Below are 22,526 nucleotides of genomic sequence, written 5' to 3'. Positions count from 1 at the left end.
CGCTGCGACCTGTCGCCTGAGGCTGTAGCAAAGCCTGACCCCCGCCCGCCCGACGCACACACCTCTGCTCCAAAACCTCATCTCATCTGCATCTGGACCCTCTCGCCTCTCGATGCGCCTCTACTACATGCTGCTTGCTGCTACTGATCGATTCCAGCTACAGCTAGTACTACTAGCTTAAGCTAGCAGCAGTATCAGCTAGAGTTTCCCAAACCGCCGGAGCCGGGGTTACCGCGCCCCTGCGGTAAGCACGGTTACCGCGTGGTAACCGCGGTAACTGTGAAAAACCGTACAAAACCGTGCAAAATTCATCAAAAATTTAAATTATTTTTTAAATTTATTTAAATTTAAGGAGGTTACCGCGGTATTTACATTACCGTATCCCTGCGATAAGCCCGGTAACCGCAGTAACCGCGCGGATAACGGCGGTATGGCGAACCCTGGTATCAGCATCAGCAGCGAGCACGACACATGGTGGTGCTACCTCACCACTCCTCCCAACGCTAATGCTATAAAATGCCAAAGGGAGTCCAATTATCCAAGCATTGCCTGTAGCATCATCATCCTCTCTTCACTCTCTTTTCATTCTTCAGGCTACCATGGATTCTGTTTGGTGAACTTTACGATTTTAAGAAGCGGGTGATAGGTAGCCGGCTTTAGAAATCTGAAGAAGAAAGCATAACTCCTGACTTGTAGTTTATTTTTTGAAATTATGTAAGTCTAGCTTCTCGGAATATGAATAAAAAACCGAACTATTTTAGGCAGCTTTTGATTCTGGAAGAAACCGCATCTGCTAGAAACTCCCCAAACTTGCCTATAGCCGATTATAAACCGAAACAACTATTAGCGACTTAAAAAGGCAGTAATATAAATAAACTACGTTGAGCAAGAAACATCAGAATCAAATCTAAAATTAAGTTTTGAAATTTAAATTTTGGCTGTGGCGGATAAGCTGAAGAGCAAATGGAAAATTCAATTTTAGAATTTGGATTCTGGTTCATTGTCCAATTCAACCATGTCAAAAAAAAAAAGGTAATGACAATGAATGATGGTTCCATTTGCTTTGTTGCCAAAACAGGCTTTGCCAAAAATTTAGCAACCAAAACCAAGTAAAGCACACACATTTCAAAAATTTTGGCAAGAAATTAGAAATCAAATGATCAACCTTATCAATTTTTTGGCAGTGGCTAAACCTTTGCTATTGACAAAATTTTGGTATGGTTGAGTTTGGCAAAGAACAAAACACGCCCTTACTTACTGCTAATCACTGGTTACTGTCAGTATCATAGTGGAGAGAGACCAACAGTTAATTAGATTACCAAGCATGGAGTGAAATTTAGGTTGATGTTGTCTAGAGATGTGTAGAGTGAGATCTGTCTGTCTTTCTGTCTGTTGATGCATGTTCAGCTAAGCAGGAGCAGCACTGTAAAAATTAAGCTACGGAAAAGATCAATTAAGTGCTAGGGCACAGGCCGTGCATTGCTACTGCACGCTTAAGCATAGCCTAATTATGATGTAATGAGACCAACATGCAGGGATTATTGCTTGCTAGCTCTACATCCAAACAGCTAGCCCCGTCCTGACAGGCTTCTAATGCAGCAAAAAACTTTGTCACACTTTTTATGCATGTCGTATAGGAGTACCTCGTAACATTACCCAAAAAAATTACAGTACTTTGTATTACTATCTCCGTATTTAAATATATAATAATGCTGCTCACTTCATTTGGTCTATGGTGTGCAACTTCGATCACTATTTTCCTATTCGCATATAACGATAATATATAACAAAACTATTTGGTCTATTTAAGTACTAATATTCTATAATATTTTACAAGTACTTATGACTTCTGATTTAGATATACTGATGTTAAAGTTTCAAAAGTTCAACCGAATAGAGTTACCAGTTTCATGTACTTTCCTCTGTCCTAGAATATACTGGTAACCTATTGCAACTTTTGTTCAGAATTTTAAATTAATTTATTGTACTAGCTTATGTCTTACTAATACCTTTCATATTACTATAGTTTAGAATGGAGGGGTACTATTTTAATATAAGGGGAGTAGTATAATTCGGCCGAGTTTAGTTCCAAATTTTTTCTTCAAACTTCTAACTTTTTCATCACATCAAAACTTTCCTACACACACAAACTTCTAATTTTTCCGTCACATTGTTTCAATTTTAATCAAACTTTTAATTTTGGCGTGAACTAAACACACCCTTCAATGATCCAAACAGGACTTAATCTGTCGAGCAGTGTATATGCAGCTGCATGCTATACCAGCAATTGACCGATGAGTATAGCATACTGGAATGGCCCTGCAGCAGCGGGCTATGCATATGAATGCGTCGATCGTCCTCGATCAGGCCAGCCATTCAATGTGTACACAAGGATGAATCGATCACGAGACAGAAGCATATATTGATGGCATCGATCAGAATTCAGACAGCAGCAGAAGGGGGGGCAAAAGGGATGGAAGTTACAACGACGCAGGCACAAAAGCAGCTGCGAACAACAGAAGATTCAGATCAGAGCAGCCATGGCTCACTGCTATCATGCTATCCTATCTACTCCAACCTATCTATACGTCTGCATCGGAGTAGTAGCTGCATGAGCCAGCCATGGCTATGGCAGTGATCGAGCTCTTCGTCGTCGTCGTCGTCGTGTCTCCAGCCTGAAACAGATTGGCTCACGCGCGCATGCAGCTTAGCTATGGCTATGGCTATGGGTGGTGGTCAACATATCTGTTGCTACTTGTGAGTACGTTACTGTGCAGGCTTAACTCTGCTGCCTTTGCCTTGCCTTGCATGTAAGTAGTAGTAGTTACGCAGTGTTTAGTTCTAAAATTTTTCTTCAAACTTCCAATTTTTCCGTCACATCAAAATTTTCATACACACATAAACTTTCAACTTTTTCGTCACATCGTTCCAATTTCAACCAAACTTCTAATTTCGGTGTGAACTAAGGCTGTGTTTAGTTCACGCCAAAATTAAAAGTTTAGTTGAAATTGGAACGATATGACGGAAAAGTTGGAAGTTTATATGTGTAAAAAAGTTTTGATGTGATAGAAAAGTTAAAAGTTCGAAGAAAAACTTTGAAACTAAACACGGCCTAAACAAGTACTGTACAGTAAGTACTGTACAGTACTGACATGGAGCATCTCTCGAGTACCGTACAGTATATAGGAGTATTTCCTCAATTTTAAAATAAGATGCTGTTTGGAAAGCTTAATTTTTTTTGAGAAACAACCTCTTAAAACCGCTGTGAAAATCTGGGCTGTTTGGAGGAGTTTCTTAAAAACTGTGTGAAAATCTGGACTGTTTGGGGGAGTTTCTGGCAACGGTAGGTTTTAGAAGAATCTTCGGTTGTTGGAAACTCCCCCAAACAAGCTCTAAGTTAAGTTTTAACTTCGTCCGTTTATTTTAAAGTAAATCTATTTTTAAATAATTATTAATATCAGATTTAAAAAAGTAGATGATGAATGCAATGGAAGTAAATAAAACGAGGATTAATTGTATTATGATTGATAAAGTGGAAGTATTATGATTTTTTACTGTTATGTATAGGATGTATGGGTGAAAAATAAACTTTTTTTAACAGAAGGAGAACATTGGGCATGTTCACTTTGATGCCATTTTCAACCTTACCAAATTTTGGTTAAGTTACCAAAAAAGTGGCTACATTTAGTTTGCTGCCAAATTTTGGTAATTATATAAGAAATTCTGCCAAAATTTTTGGTAGTTGCCAAAATTTTAGCAACTATACTAAAATTTTGGCATTTGCCAAAATTTGGTAAAGTTTTTTTTTGCATCAAAGTGAACAGTCCCATTGTCTCTGACTTCAGTTCATGGAGAGGAGCAATAACTGAATATTGATGCTCCCTGTGATAATTCCTTCCTGTACATGGACTACCACAAGGTAGAGGCATGGCTCGCCCAATGTGTGGAGCCGAGGCACAAGGGGACCCCATAGAGCGATGCGCTCCCTCGTAAGGCCATGGTCCCGACTCGAAAAGGGGATCGGCTCCTACATGGAGAGCTAGGGACACTTCATATAGGAGAACTAAAGGAGAACTAAATTGGGTGCATAAGCCACATGTTTCATGCAAAAAAATTTCTATGCTAATTTTTCTCCGAATGTTTTTTCTAAAGCAACTTTCCTACTCATTTGTGCATATCCCCAGATTAATATTACTAGCTAACACAAAATCAGATTATCCATCAATGTCAGCTATATCAAACGGGACCTTGCTACATGAGGTCCCGTTTGATTATACTTATCAGCTGATAAATTAATACATGAATTTACTAAATATTATACTCCATGTTGTTGTTTTTTTGACGCTGGTTAGTTGAACATCTTAAAAAAAAGATAGAGGGAGTAGAATATAAAGTTAATTAATACAATTCTATAGACTATTGAGAAAATCATACGCATGTATGGCACAACAAATCCAAACATTCATTAGCAAAAAGAACGAATATTAACTACCATTATATCCTACGACATGTTTGATTGGCGCCCTGAGTAATGTCTGAGAAAAATGCAAGCCTGAGAATTCGATGATTTATGCCTAACCAGGCAAGCCTATGAGATCTGTGTTTGGTTGAAGTCCTGAGCCCGAGCAAAACATAAACTTTTCAACCGAGAAAACGTATTATCCATCAATTAATCTGCGATCTGATCTGAAGTTCTTTTGTATAGTACAATAGTAATATGCAGAATAAAAATGATGCTGTTGATTACTCGTGAGTGTAGATTAATCAGGGCTCACGGGCTATATATAGGTGGAGCACTACAATGCATATACATAGTAGGTTGACAAAACCGTACGATTATCATACGGTTACCACGTGCAGTAATATTTTCAATTTTTAGAACCATATCATATCTCGTGGTACCCATACGTTTTTTTTGGTAACCGCTTACCGTCAAACCGTGAGGTGATGGTAATCCCATCTAAAACGGTTTGGTGGAGTATATAAAATGAAATGTAGTATAGAGGACATACACTTGTAAACTTAAAATCTATCAAAGGATTAAAAAATTTAGATTTCTAAGATTTGTTAAGAGCACTCTTAATAATCTTAGATTTAATTATGAGTAGAAATTTTGCTAAGAGTAAAACCTAACAAAATTCTTAATTATAGTTACATGTGATATATACTTTTCATTATGTACATGGAGTACAGTCGTACTCCCTCCGTAAAAAAAAAAGACAAACCCTAGACTTTCGTGTCTAAAGTTTGACCGTCCATCTTATTTGAAAAAAAAATATAAAAAAAAGACAAGTCACGCATAAAGTATTAATCACGTATAAAATACTAATTATAAAAAATTTCATATAAGACGGACGTTCAAACGTTTGGACACGGAAAAACGCAGGTTTTGTTTTTTTACAGAGGGAGTACGAATCAAACCGCGAATCAGGATGGATGAGCCCACAGTAACAGTTCTCGTATACCCGAAATGATACGGCGGAGTGTGCAGTTGAATGTCACGTCAACAGACAGATGCAGTGCAATGCAAAAGCAGAGACGACATGGATACAGTGCTGTAATACTGTCTCTCATATGCTGCACAGTGCACTGCCACTGTACCAGTATTTCGCCGCTGCTACTTTTTATTTTGTTTTATTTCTTCATGTTCAACTTTGAAATTCATAGTACTATCAATCATCTGTTTCAAAGTATTTCATACAAAATTTCCTTGCAATATTAAATACTCCAAATTTCATACGCCTTATTTATAAATCAAAGAGAGCTTAAATGGATTAAAGAGGGAGTCAGGGAGAGAATAGAGACAAAGAGCCAAGTTATGTTGGTCTTTTTAATGGAGAACTAAAATGAAGTTGTATTTAGGTGACATGAAAGTATTTTTGATGATGTGATAAAAAAATAATAAAGTGTCATACCAGTATTTTTTTATGAAACCATGTTAACATTGTTTTCTTACAATTTATCTCTTACATGTACTACCTATGAAACAAAAAAAATGAAACAAGAAAGAAAAGATGACATTTTCAAAAATTTTCATATTCATATTCAAGTACCTATGAAAAATCATTTTCATATTAAATATCTTATTACCTAACACTTTTAAAAATATGAAAATGATTTCTTTCACTGGGCTACTCATGGAGCAAGAAAGAAAAGAAAAAAAAGAAATTTACTATGCATACGACCTAACTATCCAACTCACGTAGAATTGAATTTGATCAACGTTTGTAAACGGTTGCAGTGCATATGACATATTCTTCTTTAATTGATTTATGGTTTAGTACATATCTCTAATTATATATGGGTTATAAAATTGGATAGTACATACTATAACATTACTCCTACTTGAGAAAAAAAAATACTACTCCCTCCTAACTAATAATACTTGTCGTCTTAGATAAGAGTGATGTTAAACTTTAGAATCTTTGATTGTGAATCGTTTTTAAAATATTTATCTTTTAAATATTGTGACTACATGTATAGATTAGTCTTAAAAATACTTTAGTAAAATCATATATTTGTTAATATTATATATTTATTATAATAGAAAATAATGGTTAAAGTTATTTTTTAAAGAACGTATCGTTATTCAGAACGATAACAAGTATTATTAACAGGGGGAGTAGTGGGGAAAGGAAGAAAAGAGGAAAGCGACAGAGGAGATCCCGGCCGAGATCCGCCGTCGGGGAGGACGAATCGCGTCCCAGTTATTATTATCATATTAATTAATCCCCACACCAGGGCGGATCTGAACCGTCCATCCCTAACGGCCACGCTGATCCTGCGGCTCACGATCGGTCAATGCCCGATTGCCCGGTCCACGTAGCCCGTCTCTCTTCGACCGTACGGCGCACGCGCACTGCTGCCACTGTCACTGTTCTCCGGATCTTCTGTGGCTGCTCGGCAGCAGCAGCAACAGCTTCACATCCCAAAGACTTAAACCTTTTGCAAATATTCGACATTGTTTACTTTTGCGATGAATGGAAGCTTGATAGTTTGTCAAATTAGGCTGTGTTTGTATGTTGTGGATGGGAACTCATTCCCTTCGCACGAAAAACAGAGCGATCCATTAGCGCGTTATTAATTAAGTATTAACTATTTTTTTTAAAATGGATTAATTAGATTTTTTTAAGCAACTTTCGTGTAGAAACTTTTTGTAAAAAACATATTGTTTACAGTTTGAAAAGCGTGCGCGCGGAAAACAAGGGAGAGGGGGCTGAGAACAAGGGCATGCCAACAGACCCTTAGAATGTAGCAACACATTCTGATAAATGTTTTTTTTTGGCAAAAAGGTCACAAGTTGAAAGCGTTGTTTTTTGGACTGATCACCAGGGATTTTAGGAGTTAATTTCCACCTTATTTGATTGATATTAGGAGGGAAAATATAAGGTTCATTGATTTACGATAGAATTTCTTTATAGGAAGTAAACTACAATCCCGTCTGCTTATTTCGGACGCTACGGCTCATGTGTAGCATCATCTACATATTTGTTATTAGCCTTGTGGTCGACCGCTCCTACCGGTGGAAAACCATGTCATGACAATGAAATAGCCGTAGCGATGAGTATTTGCAGATGTACATTATAATGTGTTGGACAAACTTCAAATTTCTGATTTTATGTACGAAGCATATTTCATTTGTAAGGGCCCCTTTAAATCGTAGGAATAAAAAAAAGAGGAATAGAAAAAACACAGGATTCTGACAGGAATACAATTGTAAAACAGAGGATTGCAAAACACAGGAATAATCGTTTGATTGGATCACAGGAAAAACGCAGAAATCAGATGAGAGAGATAGACTCAGAGGAAATGTTCCAAGAGGTTAGATCTCTTGCTAATTTTCCTTCAAAATGTGCATAGGATTACCCATTCTATAGGAATTTTAAAGGATTGGATATGATTCAATCATTTGTTTCAAATGCTTTCATAGGATTTTCTTTTCCTAAATCATTCAAAATTTATATATTTTTCCTACAAATCAAGAGACCCTGAAAGAAAATGATATTGCAATGTTACTTCTACTACTAGTACGTACCAGTAGTAGGAGGAGTATATCTGATTGTAATGTTTGGATGCTTGTGTTTGGCAGCTTGGCTTGTGATGCTATCGACTTGGAGTATACTCCTGCTGCTGCTGCTACTCATTGCGGTGTATCAGACAGAACTCAGAAGATCTAGGTGAGCTGGTGAGGTGAGGCACAGTGAGAGAGAGAGAGAGAGACTGTTTGGATTTGCAAGCTGCACAGGAACAGTGACATGGACTAAAGTTGAGCTTGAGCGATCGGTGATGCAAGCTACCGCATCATTTGATTTTTCGTACTACCTCCGATTCGAAATAAATTCAGTCCATGTTTATTTGGTGAAAAGAAAATTTTTTGGTGTCACATCCGATATTTGACCGGATATCGGAAGGGGTTTTCGGATATGAATAAAAAACTAATTTCATAACTCGCCTGTAAACCACGAGACGAATTTATTAAGCCTAATTAATCCGTCATTAGCATACGTTGTTTTTACTGTAGCACTTATAGCTAATTATAAGACTAATTAGGCTCAAAAGATTCGTCTCGTGATTTCTATGCAAACTGTGCAATTAGTTTTTCTTTTTATCTATATTTAATGCTTTATGCATGTATCCAAAGATTCGTTATGATGTTTCTGGGAAAAAAAATAGAAACTACACAAGGCCTGATACGAAATATGATATATATCATATCAGCCTTTTGCTTTATTTTAAGATTGTTCGATTTATTTTGACATGGAGGACTTAGCTAGTGTGGTTTGCCTCTTCATCTTCAATGAGCCATTGTGCAAAAATGTTGTCTTAGTTGGCTTTATTATCTGCAGCCAAGGCTTAATTTTAAATAATTCAGACATAAAAAGGTTAAATATTATTTATTATCTGCAAACAGATTGCTTCATCGTTTGCTCTTCATCTTATCAACCATAACAAAATTAAAATTTAACTTAATTTTAGAGTTCATCATGGTAGTTTATTTTTAGCATTGGTTTTTAAGATGCTAAGAACGCTATGTCAAAGTTCTAGAGAAATTTTAAAAAATTGCTTTATCCTAAACGCTAATAAGTATTACTCTCTTCGTTTCACAATGTAAGTTATTCTAATATTTTTTACATTTATATTGATGTTAATGAATCTAGATGTGAGAAATGTTAGAATGATTTATATTGTGAAACGGATAAAGTACTATCTTCTCCAGCCTCTAGGGTGACACTGGACTGTATCCAGAGTATAATCGATCGTGGACGATGGGGTGACACTGGAGTGTACACAGAGTTTCATACACTATTCTACTACTAATATTCAAATATATCCTACTACTAATATTCAAATATTTTACCACCGACATCTTGTTCATTTACTGAGGGAGAAAATGACTGAAGATTGTGTAGATCTCTCTTTTTCAGTTATCTCTCAAGCTTTATTAGTCCGGAATTTTTGCAAACCAAGATAATTAAGTTTAGTTTGAAATGGCGATAAACTTTTCAACCACACGAGTACAGAGGAGCTGAGCTGAGCAGGTGGCAGGCCAGCTGCACCGCTGTATTTTCAGAGACAGTTCATGTAGGAGTATATCCAGCACTGAAAATAGTTTTTATAACAGAAAAAGCCACACACACAAACACTTGGAAAGAATAGAAACCATGCTTCAATCGAAAACTAAAAAAAAAAAATAACCTCACAGAGTTCTCAAAAGCAGCAGTACATTTCAGAGAAATAAAAAACTAATCTTGCATTGCCTCCACGCCTACAGTAGAATCTCTCTCTCTCTCGAGAGAGAGACAGCTTTACACTGTTCAAAGCTGCCACTTACCCCCAAAAAACCTTTCAGTTTTGGACAGCTCATCCCTGTTTTAAACCTAAAAAAGAGAGTGTGCATGCGCATTAGAAGTGCAGAAGTGATCTGTTCAAGATTAATGCAAAATCCTGCAAATTACTCAGTCAGTTCAAACTTGCTATAGCCAATTCTGAAAAAAAGTAGTACTATCATTTCAGAAAAGAGATTTGCTGTACCTTGCCAAGTCTGAAGAAAAAAAAAGAACTAAAAAAACAACCTTTTCTTTTTGCAAAGGGATTCAGAAAAAGAGACCGACCTCATTGTTTGACTTAATGCTTATACTTATATAAGTCAAAATTTAAATTTTACAGCTTAATCTGAATTTGACCTTTTGGTTTTCTGGTCGTAGTTTATTTTACCGTATCTGTCTTTTAGACACTAATGACACGTATATAAAAACTTCACCCACAAATAATCTTTTATATCGGGTGTGTTTAGTTCACGCAAAAATTGAAAGTTTGATTGAAATTGAAACAATGTGATGGAAAAGTTGAAAGTTTGTATGTGTAGGAAAGTTTTGATGTGATGGAAAAGTTGGAAATTTAAATAAAAAGTTTGAAACTAAGGCTGTGTTTAGATCCAAAGTTTTTCAGTCCTTTTTCCATCACAATGATCACATCAACCTGTCATACACACAATTTTTCAGTCACATCATCTCTAATTTTAAAAAAATCTAAACTTTACGCTGAATTAAACACAGCCTAAACTCGGCCATGATAATAAACGATTGGGATAAACATATAAATAAGAAACAACGAGACTCTTGATGTACCAAGCCGAGTCTGAAGAAGAGAAAAGAGAGAGAGTTCAGAAAAAGGAAACGACCCTATTCTGATCAGAAAAATTCAATCTTTCTCTCTCTTTCTCTCAGAAAAGGTCGAGAGAGAAAGTGGATGTCTTCATGTGAAGACCAGAGAGAAGACGAGAGGCGATCGCAGTGGAGTGGAGTGAAGTACTAGCAGTATTAAAACCAGCAGCAAGCGAGAGAGAGGCCACCAACCACTTCCTCCTCCAAGAAACCACCCCCACCACGAGCACGAGCACGAGCAACCATGGCGGTGGCAGAGGGAGCTGCGACTGCGAGCTACGGGCCATGACTGCGGCGAGTTCTTGCTGGGTTGTTGTTGTACAAGCAGCGACGAGGAGGAGGGGAGCAGAGGAGGAGGAGGCGGAGGGATGGCAGCGGCGGCGGTGGGGGGAAGGGGGGAGAGGCTGTCGTCCTCCTCCCCGACGGCGGCGGCGCCGCAGGTGGACGCCGGGAAGTACGTCCGGTACACGCCCGAGCAGGTGGAGGCGCTGGAGCGGGTGTACACCGAGTGCCCCAAGCCCAGCTCACTCCGCCGCCAGCAGCTCATCCGGGAGTGCCCCATCCTCAGCAACATCGAGCCCAAGCAGATCAAGGTCTGGTTTCAGAATCGCAGGTCAGTCTCATCTCCTTCTCTCTCTTCGATCTGTTTCTGCTCGGGTTTGTTCAGCAGCCATGGCGTGTGTTCTTCGGTTTCTTTTCTTGGTTTTGTGTAATGTGATGAGATTGATTGCTTTGTTGTTTGCAGTTTTTTTTCATGTTCTTGTGGGAATGGGGGATCCTTTGTGAGGAAGATTTGGGTTCTTGAGATGAGTTTTTTTTTTCTGTTTGATTTGTAGATGTCTGTAACTTTTTGGGTGTTGATTTTAGGGCTTGCAATGTGTTGGATTGGTGACGAGAAGGTTCATTTCTGGGATTTGCATCCTATATGATGGGTTTTGTTTTTTTAGTTCGTCTTGTGCAATAATGAAGCGCAATCTGTTTGCTTGAAATTTATCAGGATATTTTCTTTTATAAAACTTTGCGGCAATGATTTGAGTTCCTGTGCCCACACTGTTCTTCGCTGCATTATTCTGCTGGGTTGTGTGGTGGGTAGGGAGCGAAATGGCAGCATCATTCGTTGGTTTCCTCTTGGATTTTGTGGTGATGTGAATAGCCAAATATCCTGGATCTCTGTACAGACTTTACAGTTAATTTTGTTTGGTTTAAATTGTAAATATATGCTCTCTGATTGTTTTGTTGCTTGTGGTGACCAATGATTGGTTGGAGCAAAATTGCCTTAGGTCATTTCTTGTTTCCTGTGCTTGCCATTTTAAGGGCCATCTTTTTAACCCTGTGTTGTGGGCTGTGGTAGTGTTCATGTTTTCTTGCTATAGGCCTCCATAAGCATCACCTCCTGGTTATCATCTCGCTTTCTTTTTTCAGTGGATCACAAGTAGGGCAATAGTTTTGTCACTGGTGGTGTCACTGTGGAAGAATGTGAAGGGCAACATTTTGAGCAAGTTTGGTATATACTATTACTGTACTCATGAAGGCCAAATATAAATCAAGAATCCTTTTTAGGTAGAGGATGCTCTTGTTTAGAGTTGAGTTCACAGATGCAGACAGAAACATCACTGTCAATTAGGCAATGATTTTCACATATGGAATACTAACTGTTATTGCATAGTATATAGTCATTTGTCTCTTTTGCAAATGACCTTTTGCTTGTTCCTGTTCAATGATCCCCCTTTTAACCTTGGGGAATATTTGCTAAAATGCCTTTGCCTAACTTCCTTTGTGCTCATTTGGGCTGTGCCAATCAGTATCCATTAACAAGTATTGGAATCTTGTGTATTAGAAGACACCATCCTTTAGATAGTTTATTCATGTACTTTTGCCACTGAAATTGTGCCTTCCTTGTAATTGGCAGATGCCGGGAGAAGCAGCGCAAGGAGGCCTCCCGGCTGCAAACTGTGAACCGGAAGCTGAATGCGATGAACAAGCTGTTGATGGAGGAAAATGACCGGCTGCAGAAGCAGGTGTCCCGTCTCGTCTACGAGAACGGCTACATGCGGACTCAACTGCACAATGTGAGCTCCCTGTGCTTACAGGCTTTTGTTCTTACAATTGCTTCATATTTTGATCATCCTGTTTTCTTAATCAGTAATGTTTGTATGTACTTTGTAGCCTTCTGCAGCCACCACAGATACAAGCTGTGAGTCTGTGGTGACAAGTGGTCAGCACCATCAACAGCAAAACCCAGCAGTTCTGCATCCGCAAAGGGATGCGAACAACCCAGCAGGGTATCCACAAAACCTGGTCTATTTTCTTCTTTTGTTAGGCCGTGCTTTTTTGTATGAAAGATTGCTGAGATGATTTTATTTGCGCAGTCTTCTCGCTATTGCTGAGGAGACCTTGGCAGAGTTCATGTCGAAGGCGACAGGAACTGCTGTCGAATGGGTGCAAATGGTTGGGATGAAGGTAATGTATTCGTTGTACAAGAAAACTGTGCAGTATGTTGATTTTCTCTTTCCATTCATGTTTTTTTTGTTCAAATCAACTGAAATGAAAATTTGATTACAGCCTGGTCCGGATTCCATTGGAATCATCGCTGTTTCGCACAATTGCAGTGGCGTAGCAGCACGAGCTTGCGGCCTGGTGAGCCTTGAGCCCACAAAGGTATGATTTGTTTTCCTTGATATTGTGTTACATTTCCCATTAACTGGCATGCTACAGACCCTGATAAGCTTCATTTTAGGTTGCAGAGATCCTCAAGGATCGCCCCTCTTGGTACCGTGATTGCCGATGCGTAGATATCATCCATGTTATCCCTACGGGTAACGGCGGAACCATTGAGCTAATCTACATGCAGGTAAATATACCCAATCGTGACTCATGTGTTGCATTTTTCTCAAGCATCACTAGCTACTCTTTGTTTTTGGTAATAACCATTGCCCTTTTCAATTCCTTAGACATATGCACCGACAACTTTGGCGGCACCACGCGACTTTTGGACTCTCCGCTACACAAGTGGACTTGAAGATGGGAGTCTTGTGGTATTACTTTGATCTTTAATTGCATGCTGTCAGCTCATTAAACAAAATGCTTCCTTTCATTTTCTTGTATGGTCTATTCGTCATGTTATGATCGGACTTGTTCTGTTTGGATCATACCACATCATCATGGTTTTCAACTGAAGTGTAGTTTCTGTTGTATTAAATATTGTTTGACACCATTCCTGTTCTGTAGATCTGTGAAAGGTCATTGACTCAGTCCACTGGTGGCCCATCTGGGCCTAACACTCCGAATTTTATCAGAGCCGAGGTACTTCCCAGTGGTTATCTGATTCGACCATGTGAGGGAGGTGGCTCCATGATTTACATTGTTGATCATGTTGATTTGGATGTAAGTAACAATAGTGTTTTCACATTAACTAGTGTAATATTGAATAGTTTTGAGATACATATCTTATTAATCCTGTGTATTTTACAGGCTTGGAGTGTGCCTGAGGTTCTTCGACCGCTCTATGAATCTCCAAAGATCCTTGCACAGAAGATGACCATTGCAGTATGTGCACTGTTTTATTCTGTTGTTGAAGAGCACTTGGTCACCTCATGGTGATTGTGAGTGCATAACTTTTCTTATCACCAATGACATGGTTCATTCTGTTCAGGCATTGCGACACATTAGGCAAATTGCGCATGAGTCAAGCGGTGAAATCCCCTACGGTGCTGGTCGCCAGCCTGCTGTTTTCAGGACCTTCAGTCAAAGGCTCAGCAGGTCTGTAGCTATTTGAGGGTTCCCATGTATTAGAACCAATTGGCATACTGTCATATGACACAGTTCCATGCATGTCTCATTGCTCACGCATCTGAACTCCATACTCTAATTTGCAGAGGTTTCAATGATGCTGTTAGTGGATTTCCAGATGATGGGTGGTCTTTGTTGAGCAGTGATGGTAGTGAGGACATTACAATTTCAGTAAACTCGTCTCCAAACAAGCTTGTTGGATCCCATGTCAGCCCGAACCCTCTGTTTTCTACTGTTGGAGGTGGCATCTTGTGCGCAAAGGCATCAATGCTACTTCAGGTTGACATAGGCTCTATTTAGTTGCTCAGCTAATTATAGATTGTCTCTATCTTTGTTTCACTTTGACCAAAATTGTTCCAAATCAAAGAATTAAGCTTTACAAAATGTCATTTTTTTTATAATGTAGAATGTACCTCCTGCTCTACTTGTGCGATTTCTGAGGGAGCATCGTTCTGAATGGGCTGATCCTGGTGTTGATGCTTATTCTGCTGCTTCTTTGCGAGCCAGCCCATATGCAGTTCCAGGCTTAAGGACCAGCGGGTTTATGGGCAGTCAGGTTATACTACCCCTCGCTCATACCTTAGAGCATGAAGAGGTAATGTTGTAATTGAGTCCTTGTAGGCTTGTAGCTCCTTTTCCACAATGAATGGCAAATATTAATGCATCAACCTGGCATTCTGAATTGCAGTTCTTGGAGGTTATTAGGCTCGAAGGACATGGTTTCAGCCATGATGAGGTGCTTCTATCACGGGATATGTACCTTCTACAGGTATTGTGGACCATCCGAGTCAACTATTTATTCCTTTGCTGTTGGGCTGGACAAGTGGGCTTCGGTGGGAGGCATGCTGCTGTTCTTGGCCACCGTATGGGCCTAACCTTCTGCTCAGGGTTTCTGGTGGATCAGGTCCTCCTGCGCATGAATTATTTTTTATTTTTGTTCATAATAAAAGCTGAGATGTAAAAGGTTTAAGAGTCTTAGTTTAGGTTATGGTGCTTCGTTAAGTCTAGCAGGGTGTGCTGCAGCTCGAGGACGAGCTGCTCAAAAAGGGGGGAGTAATGTCATGGGCTTTGGGCCGGGCGTCCTAGGTCCATTGGATAGGATTAGGGTTTGTTAGGATTAGATAAGGTTTGTTAGGATTAGATTAAGGAGTCCTCCATCTATATAAGGAGGGATCCTATCTCAGGTCAATTAGGCATTAGATCAAGATTTATCTTAGTGCCCATCGGCCTGCCTTCTCAGTGCGACGGAGAGCGTCGCGCCGTTTAGGTTCAGGACCGTATTCCTTGTTATTTCATCTACTATAATCCAATCTATCCCCATTCATCCCGATTCTTCTCCACATAATCCTTGCTCATGACAATTGCCTTAAGTTGTACCTGTTTGTTGCATTTTCCTGGTTCTGAGAGATTGCTTTCTATGCAGCTTTGCAGCGGGGTTGATGAGAATGCTACTAGTGCATCTGCACAGCTTGTCTTTGCTCCTATTGACGAATCTTTTGCTGATGATGCACCACTTTTACCCTCAGGATTCCGTGTGATACCACTAGATACAAAAATGGTATGACTGGTCCATAATCTTATTCCAGAGGCCTTGTCTTTCCCATGTTGGCTCACCAATTAACCGTTATGCACTCAAACCTGCAGGATGGGCCATCTGCAACACGCACGCTCGACCTTGCATCCGCCCTTGAGGTTGGACCAGGTGGAGCTTCGCGTGCTTCAGTTGAAGCATCTGGCACATGTAACAGATCAGTCCTGACCATTGCTTTCCAATTCTCATACGAGAACCACCTTCGTGAGAGCGTGGCGGCAATGGCTAGGAGTTATGTCAGAGCTGTGATGGCATCCGTGCAGAGGGTGGCTGTGGCAATAGCTCCTTCTCGACTTGGACCCCAGATCGGAATGAAGCACCCTCCAGCCTCTCCTGAGGCGCTTACACTTGCTAGCTGGATTGGTAGGAGCTATAGGTAAGTAAAATACTTATTTTTAGCAAAAGTCTATCTCAGGTTCTTCATCATCAGAACCACCTACACATTGCCACATCTGAAGTTGTGATCAATGATGTTAATGCACTAGTTATTTCCGTGGATCTTTCAGGGCTCACACCGGAGCAGATATCCGTTGGTCTGATACCGAAGATGCCGATTCTCCCCTGGCGCTCCTGTGGAAGCACAGCGACGCAATACTGTGCTGTTCTCTGAAGGTTAGTAGTGCTGCCCACTAATTTTATGCTCATTTCATCACATGCATGTTCTGGAAACCTTGCTAATGGTCAGTTTGGTTATCTACTGGCAGCCTGCTCCTATGTTCACCTTCGCCAACAATGCCGGCCTCGACATCCTTGAGACGACGCTGGTCAACCTCCAGGACATCTCGCTCGAGATGATCCTGGATGACGAGGGCCGGAAGGCGCTGTGCTCGGAGTTCCCCAAGATCATGCAGCAGGTAAAACCACCGTGTCCCTGCCTCGCGACAATCGGTGACGCATCCATCAGAGTACTACCAGACCATGAGCAATGTTCCTGATCAAGCCTGTTTGGGGTCTGTCTATCTTCTTTCAGGGTTTCACCTATCTCCCTGGAGGCGTCTGCAAGTCGAGCATGGGGCGGCAGGCATCGTATGAGCAGGCGGTGGCGTGGAAGGTTCTTAGCGACGACGACGCGCCGCACTGCCTCGCCTTCATGCTCGTCAACTGGACCTTCATGTGATCCACCATCCATGGTTTCCAGCTTCCAGCTAGTGCTTTTGCTTTTGTGCCATTGTGGCAAACTGAACAAAGACCTGAATACCACCACCGTATTGTATTAAACATATGCGTCCATACATGCATGGTGCTTGCTTTATCCTAGCTAGTGCTAGCACCTGTGTGTATGGTCTCTCCATGTTTGAAGCTTAAAATTTTAGAACCCTGGTTTTTTTTTTTCTGCTGCTGTGTGGATGAACAAGTTTCAGGACCTATGTATCTCTATCTATCTATGCTAATGCTATGAATTGTGTGATGTGTGTATGCTTTGAGCAATCGGCATTGAGTTACCTTGGTTGGTTTATGCCGTGCTGAACCATTGTTGATGCATATGTAGCTGAAGGAAGTATTTGCTGAATGTGATTCGTATTCCTCCACCGTTAAACTAAAACAAAAGCGTTTCTACCTATCAAAACCGGCTCATTATGCTCTCAGCTTAAACCATTATCCTTTGCTGATTGTGGTACATAGTTGAGGGAGCCCAAATAGACTTTTCTCAGTGCTACGTCCTGCTCACTGATCTCGGCCACGAATAGAATCGTGTCTTGTTTGGGCCCAGTTGCAGCCCAACTCAGCCTATCACCGGCCCACGCACGTGCGCGGATGTCTGTCGATCCACCACCTCCTGCCTCGCAGCCGGCGCTGACGCCGACGCCGCGGGCCTCAAGTCGAGCGATCTCTTCTCCGGCGATCTCTGCCATGGACACAGATCAGCAGCTGGAGGAGGAAGAATGCCAAGAAGAAGACATGAGCAGCAGCGAGGAGGAGGAGAAGGTGGTGGAGCGCTTCGCCGAGGGCGTGGAGGCGGAGGCGGCAATTAATAGATAATCAATCGAAAATAATTTATGAGTACAATTTTATGTCGTGTTCTTAATAATTTAAAGCCAACGTTGAAAAACAAATTACAATGAGAAAAACAACTCTAAAATTAAGTTTCATATTTTAAAATTGGGCTGCAATTAATAAGCCAACGAGCAATGAAAATATGAGACATACTTTTCAGATAACAAAAGAATAGCTTTACGTTTCTCATTACAATCCAATCTCTATCTCTACTATTATAAAAATTGAATATGTTTTTGCTGGTATTTTCGTACGTCATCCGTATTTGAGTCGGTTTTTAATTTCGTTCGCTTTTTAAAATACAGATCCGTGTTTGAGTCGGATTTTAAATTCGTTTACTTTTGGAAATATAAAAATCTCTTTAAAAATACTGCTAACTTAAAATGAAAATCAGACTTAGTTCATCAAATATCTAGGCGAATTGCCAAAGTGAATTTCATTCTAGCTAAACCGTACAACAATAATAAAATTAAAATAGCATTCATCCATTGCAACGCACGGGCATTTTTATTGTAGTAATAATAAAAATAAATAAATAAATAAATAATCCATTTGCTTCGCCGAGCTGGGCTGCGAATAGGATCCAACGGTCGCGTCCTCCTTGGGGAATAAGTTCACTTCGTGACCCTCAAAAGTGATCGAAATCTAATCCGTAACCGTAAATCACAAAACCGGATATCTCGACCCCCTAACTCTCGAAACCGGTGCAATTTAACTCGCTTAGTGGTTTTGGAGGGCGGTTTCGCTGATAGCCTACGTGGTGGTATTGACTCGGACTTCTTTTCATGTGGCGTTGACGTGGCGCTTAGGTGGCATTAGAAATAAAAAAATATACGTGGAACTCATTTGTCATTCACCAAAAGTATGGGTGGAACCCACTGATATGTGGGGCCCACATAAATCATCCTCTCCCCCCTCTCTCTTCCGTTGGCGAGCTGCGGCCGTGGGACGGGGGTCAGCGGCGGAGATGTTCCGGCGAAACAGAAACGACGAGTAGGAGCGGTGTGGCGACGAGGAGCAGCCGCGGAGCATGATTCCGGCGGCGGCGGGCGGGTGCCTTTCTCTGAGCTGTGGCGCAGATACCGGAGAAATTCTATATCAGTTGATTCATCTCACCGATGATTGTCATGCAGGCGTCACCGCTGTATATCTCGGAGATGGCCAAGATCCTCTGTACATCTCGCTGATTATCAAATATTATCAAGCTTAGTTACTAACTAATGGCAGATTTAATTTAATTGTATAGTAAGAGCTGTACCTGGATGTTGGATTGGAGTTATGGCAGGCTGAGGCGGCGCGAGTCAGAAAAGCAGTAGCCGATGTCGGCGTGGACGGACACCCAAAGCAGCTCGTCGTGATAATTGATGCTGGTCGCTTCCTCCTGCGCCCCCGCACGCGTTCCACCTCTTCCTCCACCCGGTCCACCGTGTCCTCCACGCCTGCCTCACCCCGTGCGCCGCCACGGCGCGCTACCTCGAGGCCGACCGGCCTCCACCGCGTCATCGCCATCTCCGCCGCAGGAATCATGCTCCGCGGCTGCTCCTCGTCGCCACACCGCTTGAAGAAGGAAGGAGAGCAAGAGACAAGGGGTCGTCGTCGCAGCAGCTCCAGCGCCCGCCCTCCCGCCCGCCGCCGGGTGCGCTAGCAACGGCTCCGCGGGGAGGGGTGGGGGAGGCCGACGACAACCCGCGGGGGAGGGGCGTTGGTGATGCCGTCTGTGACGGCGGCCAAGGCGGTGGCCGGCGGCGAGTCGGCGCAGACTCCATCGTCCGTGGAGAGGAGAGAAGGGAGGAGGAAGACGGGGAGGAGAGGATTATGTGGGCTCCACATAACAGTGACTCCCACATTTTTCCTGTGTGTATGACAAATGGGTCCCAAATATTTTTTATTTCTAATGTCACGTAAGCGCCACGTGGAAAGAAGACCGAGCCAACACCGTTACGTAGGTGCCACGTCAGCGAAACCGCGCTCTAAAACCACCCAGGGAGTCAAATTGTACCGATTTCGAGAGTTAGGGGGTCGAGATATCCAGTTTTGTAGTTTGGGGTCACGGATTAGATTTCGACCACTTTTGAGGGTCAAAAATTGAACTTATTCCCCTCCTTGGGCCCAATTGCAGCCCAACTCGGCCTACGCACATGCGCGGATGTCATGTTATATCAACTCGGCCTATCGATCGAACAGTCCGAATCAACGACGAGGCAGAAGAGATCGCCGGCGAGCCATCGCGGCGGCGGATATGGCTCGCACGGCGGAGGAGAAGTCACGGGCTCGCGGCACGGCGCTGTGGCGGCTGCTCCGGCCGCTTGCCGTGCTGGGGCCGCGGATGCAGAGGAGGAGGGAAGCGGCGGTGCCGTTCCGCGGCCAGGTGCGGAACACGGCGGCGGCGTCGCTGCTGCTCCTGCTCTCGCTGAGCCACGTCCCGCTCTACGCCGGCGCCGGCGACGCCGACCCCGACCCGCTGTTCTGGGCGCGGCCCCTCCTCGCCGCGCCCCGCGGCACAGTGATGGAGCTCGGCGTCGCCCCCGTCGTCACGTCGTGGGTGGTGGTGCGCCTCCTCGCCGCCCTCCTCTTCGACTCCGACTCCTCAACCACCGTGGCCTCCTGTGAGTTACTAGCTCGATGCCTCGCTTACGTCACGTCACGTTCTCTCCGGCTTTACACACGTCACGGTCTCTCGTAGGAACGCGTCGCGGTTGGTGATCGGGATCGCGGCGGCGCTTGGGATGTGCGGGAGCGGCGGAGCGGGCAACGCGGCGCTCGTCGTGCTCCAGCTCTTCGCCGGCGGCGTGGTCGTCGTGCTGGCCGACCTCCTCCACGAGACGGGCTACGGCGTGGAGGGCGTCTCCGCCGCCTCCTTGCTCATCGCCACCAACGCCTGCGAGCGCGCGGTGTCGCACCTGTTCAGCCCCGTGAAGCTCCGCCTCGCCGGCGCCGGCCCGGAGTTCGAGGGGCCCGTGTTCGCCGTCACCCACCGCGTGGCCGCCGCGCCGCCGTCGTGGCGGCACAAGGCCGGGGCGCTCCTCTTCACGCTGCTCCGCCTGGACCTCCCCAACCTCTCCAACTACATGACCACCTGCGTTATGTTCGTCCTCGCCGTGCGCCTCGACGAGACCCACCTCCGGCGGCTGTACCGCTCCAGACCGCGCCGCGGCACCGACGAGTTCGTCCCAATCAAGCTGCTCTACACCTCCGCGATGCCCATCATGCTGCACGCCTCCGCCGTCTCGGCGTTCTGCGTCGTACGTCTCGCACCAGCTCCACCTCCACAGCAGCGGCGGCGGCGGCGGCGGTTTCGTCGTCAACCTGCTCGGCAGGTGGAAGGACGCCGGCGGCGGCGCCGCCTACCCGGTGGGCGGCCTCGTCTACTACGTCACGCCGCCGTCGAAGCTGCTGGTGGATCCCGGCCTGATCCACGAGCTGCTGATCCATAGCGTGTTCGTCGTCGCGTCGTGCACGCTCCTCTCCATGGCCTGGGCCGAGGCGTCGCGCTCGTCGGCGAGGGAGTTCAGGACGCGGGTGATCGGAACGGGATACTTCGTGTGGGACGAGACTAGCCGTCGGATCGACCGTGTCATCGCGGCGGCCGCCGCCGTCGGTGGCTTCGCCGTCGGTGGGCTCGCCGTCTACGCCGGCGCCGTTGGAGCTATTGGAGAAGCTGGTCCTGAACTTTTGTTCGCAGTTTTAGTCATCAAGAACCTGGCCGAAACCTTCTACGCTAAATCCAAGCTTACTACTACCTATAGCTAGATAAATTATTAAGCTTCGATCATTTTAATTTATACTACCTCCGTTTTTTAATAGATGACGCCATTGACTTTTTTTCACATGTTTGACCATTCGTCTTATTCAAAAATTTTATGCAAATGTATAAGATATAAATCACACTTAAAGTAATATGAGTGATAAAATAACTCATAACAAAATAAATTATAATTACGTAAATTTTTTGAATAAGACGAATGGTTAAACATGTGAGAAAAAGTCAACGGCGTCTTCTATTAAAAAACGGAGGGAGTACTAGTCTAGTTATTACTCTTTTTGGGTAATTACACAATAATTGTTCGGGAATGCTTTCTGTCGGACGTCGGGCCCGAGGTAAAAATCGGACGGAGAATGCCAGCCGCCGGGTTGCTGCCTCCAGGGGCCACCACGCCGCATACTGTATCGTCCACGTCTCTCCCACGCGCGCCTTCGTGCTGTCACGTGTCCGCACCACATATTCCGTTAAAACAAATCACCCACATATTTTGTAAACCCTAATCCATTTCATTTTTTCTTCCATTAAAAATATTTCACCTAGTGTATTCACAATGTTTTACTATGTATAAATTTAATGTTACAGTGAATTGAAACAATCTTTTGCAATAAATCACCCACATATTATGGAAACCCTTTTTTAAGGGAATTCGTTTCATTTTTTGTTCCACCAAAATGTTTCTCCTAGTATACTTTTAATGTTTCACTTTGTATGGATCAAACTTTGT

General features: G+C 43.0%; 2 protein-coding genes across 2 annotated transcripts; both read left to right on the top strand.

Moving 5' to 3' along the window:
- Window positions 1-10,757: 10,757 nt before the first annotated feature.
- Window positions 10,758-17,472, top strand: LOC4352777 (homeobox-leucine zipper protein HOX33-like). Its single transcript, NM_001423622.1, has 18 exons — window positions 10,758-11,277; window positions 12,574-12,733; window positions 12,831-12,946; window positions 13,034-13,124; window positions 13,227-13,322; window positions 13,402-13,515; window positions 13,616-13,699; window positions 13,893-14,048; window positions 14,136-14,210; window positions 14,317-14,423; window positions 14,540-14,732; window positions 14,860-15,048; window positions 15,142-15,222; window positions 15,877-16,011; window positions 16,098-16,420; window positions 16,551-16,656; window positions 16,749-16,898; window positions 17,015-17,472. The coding sequence occupies exons 1-18, from the start codon at window positions 11,033-11,035 to the stop codon at window positions 17,159-17,161; spliced, it is 2,568 nt and encodes an 855-aa protein (NP_001410551.1). The 5' UTR covers window positions 10,758-11,032; the 3' UTR covers window positions 17,162-17,472.
- A 1,054-nt stretch (window positions 17,473-18,526) lies between these two features.
- Window positions 18,527-21,965, top strand: LOC107276600 (protein transport protein SEC61 subunit alpha). Its single transcript, XM_026021936.2, has 2 exons — window positions 18,527-19,212; window positions 19,325-21,965. Exon 2 carries the CDS (start codon window positions 20,766-20,768, stop codon window positions 21,471-21,473), a length of 708 nt encoding a protein of 235 aa, XP_025877721.1. The 5' UTR covers window positions 18,527-19,212; window positions 19,325-20,765; the 3' UTR covers window positions 21,474-21,965.
- Window positions 21,966-22,526: the final 561 nt, after the last annotated feature.

The sequence above is a fragment of the Oryza sativa genome, chromosome 12 (genome assembly GCF_034140825.1).
Source record: "Oryza sativa Japonica Group chromosome 12, ASM3414082v1".
In the NCBI taxonomy this organism is placed as follows: domain Eukaryota; kingdom Viridiplantae; phylum Streptophyta; class Magnoliopsida; order Poales; family Poaceae; genus Oryza; species Oryza sativa.
This window is presented reverse-complemented; position numbering and strand designations above follow the sequence as displayed.

Excerpts from the sequence above, each read along its gene's own strand:
- LOC4352777 (NM_001423622.1), top strand. The coding sequence starts at position 11,033 with ATGGCAGCGGCGGCGGTGGGGGGAAGGGGGGAGAGGCTGTCGTCCTCC. Across the intron at positions 14,211-14,316 it reads CACAGAAGATGACCATTGCA|GCATTGCGACACATTAGGCA; the intron begins GTATGTGCACTG and ends CATTCTGTTCAG. Across the intron at positions 15,223-15,876 it reads GGGATATGTACCTTCTACAG|CTTTGCAGCGGGGTTGATGA; the intron begins GTATTGTGGACC and ends CTTTCTATGCAG.
- LOC107276600 (XM_026021936.2), top strand. The coding sequence starts at position 20,766 with ATGTGCGGGAGCGGCGGAGCGGGCAACGCGGCGCTCGTCGTGCTCCAG.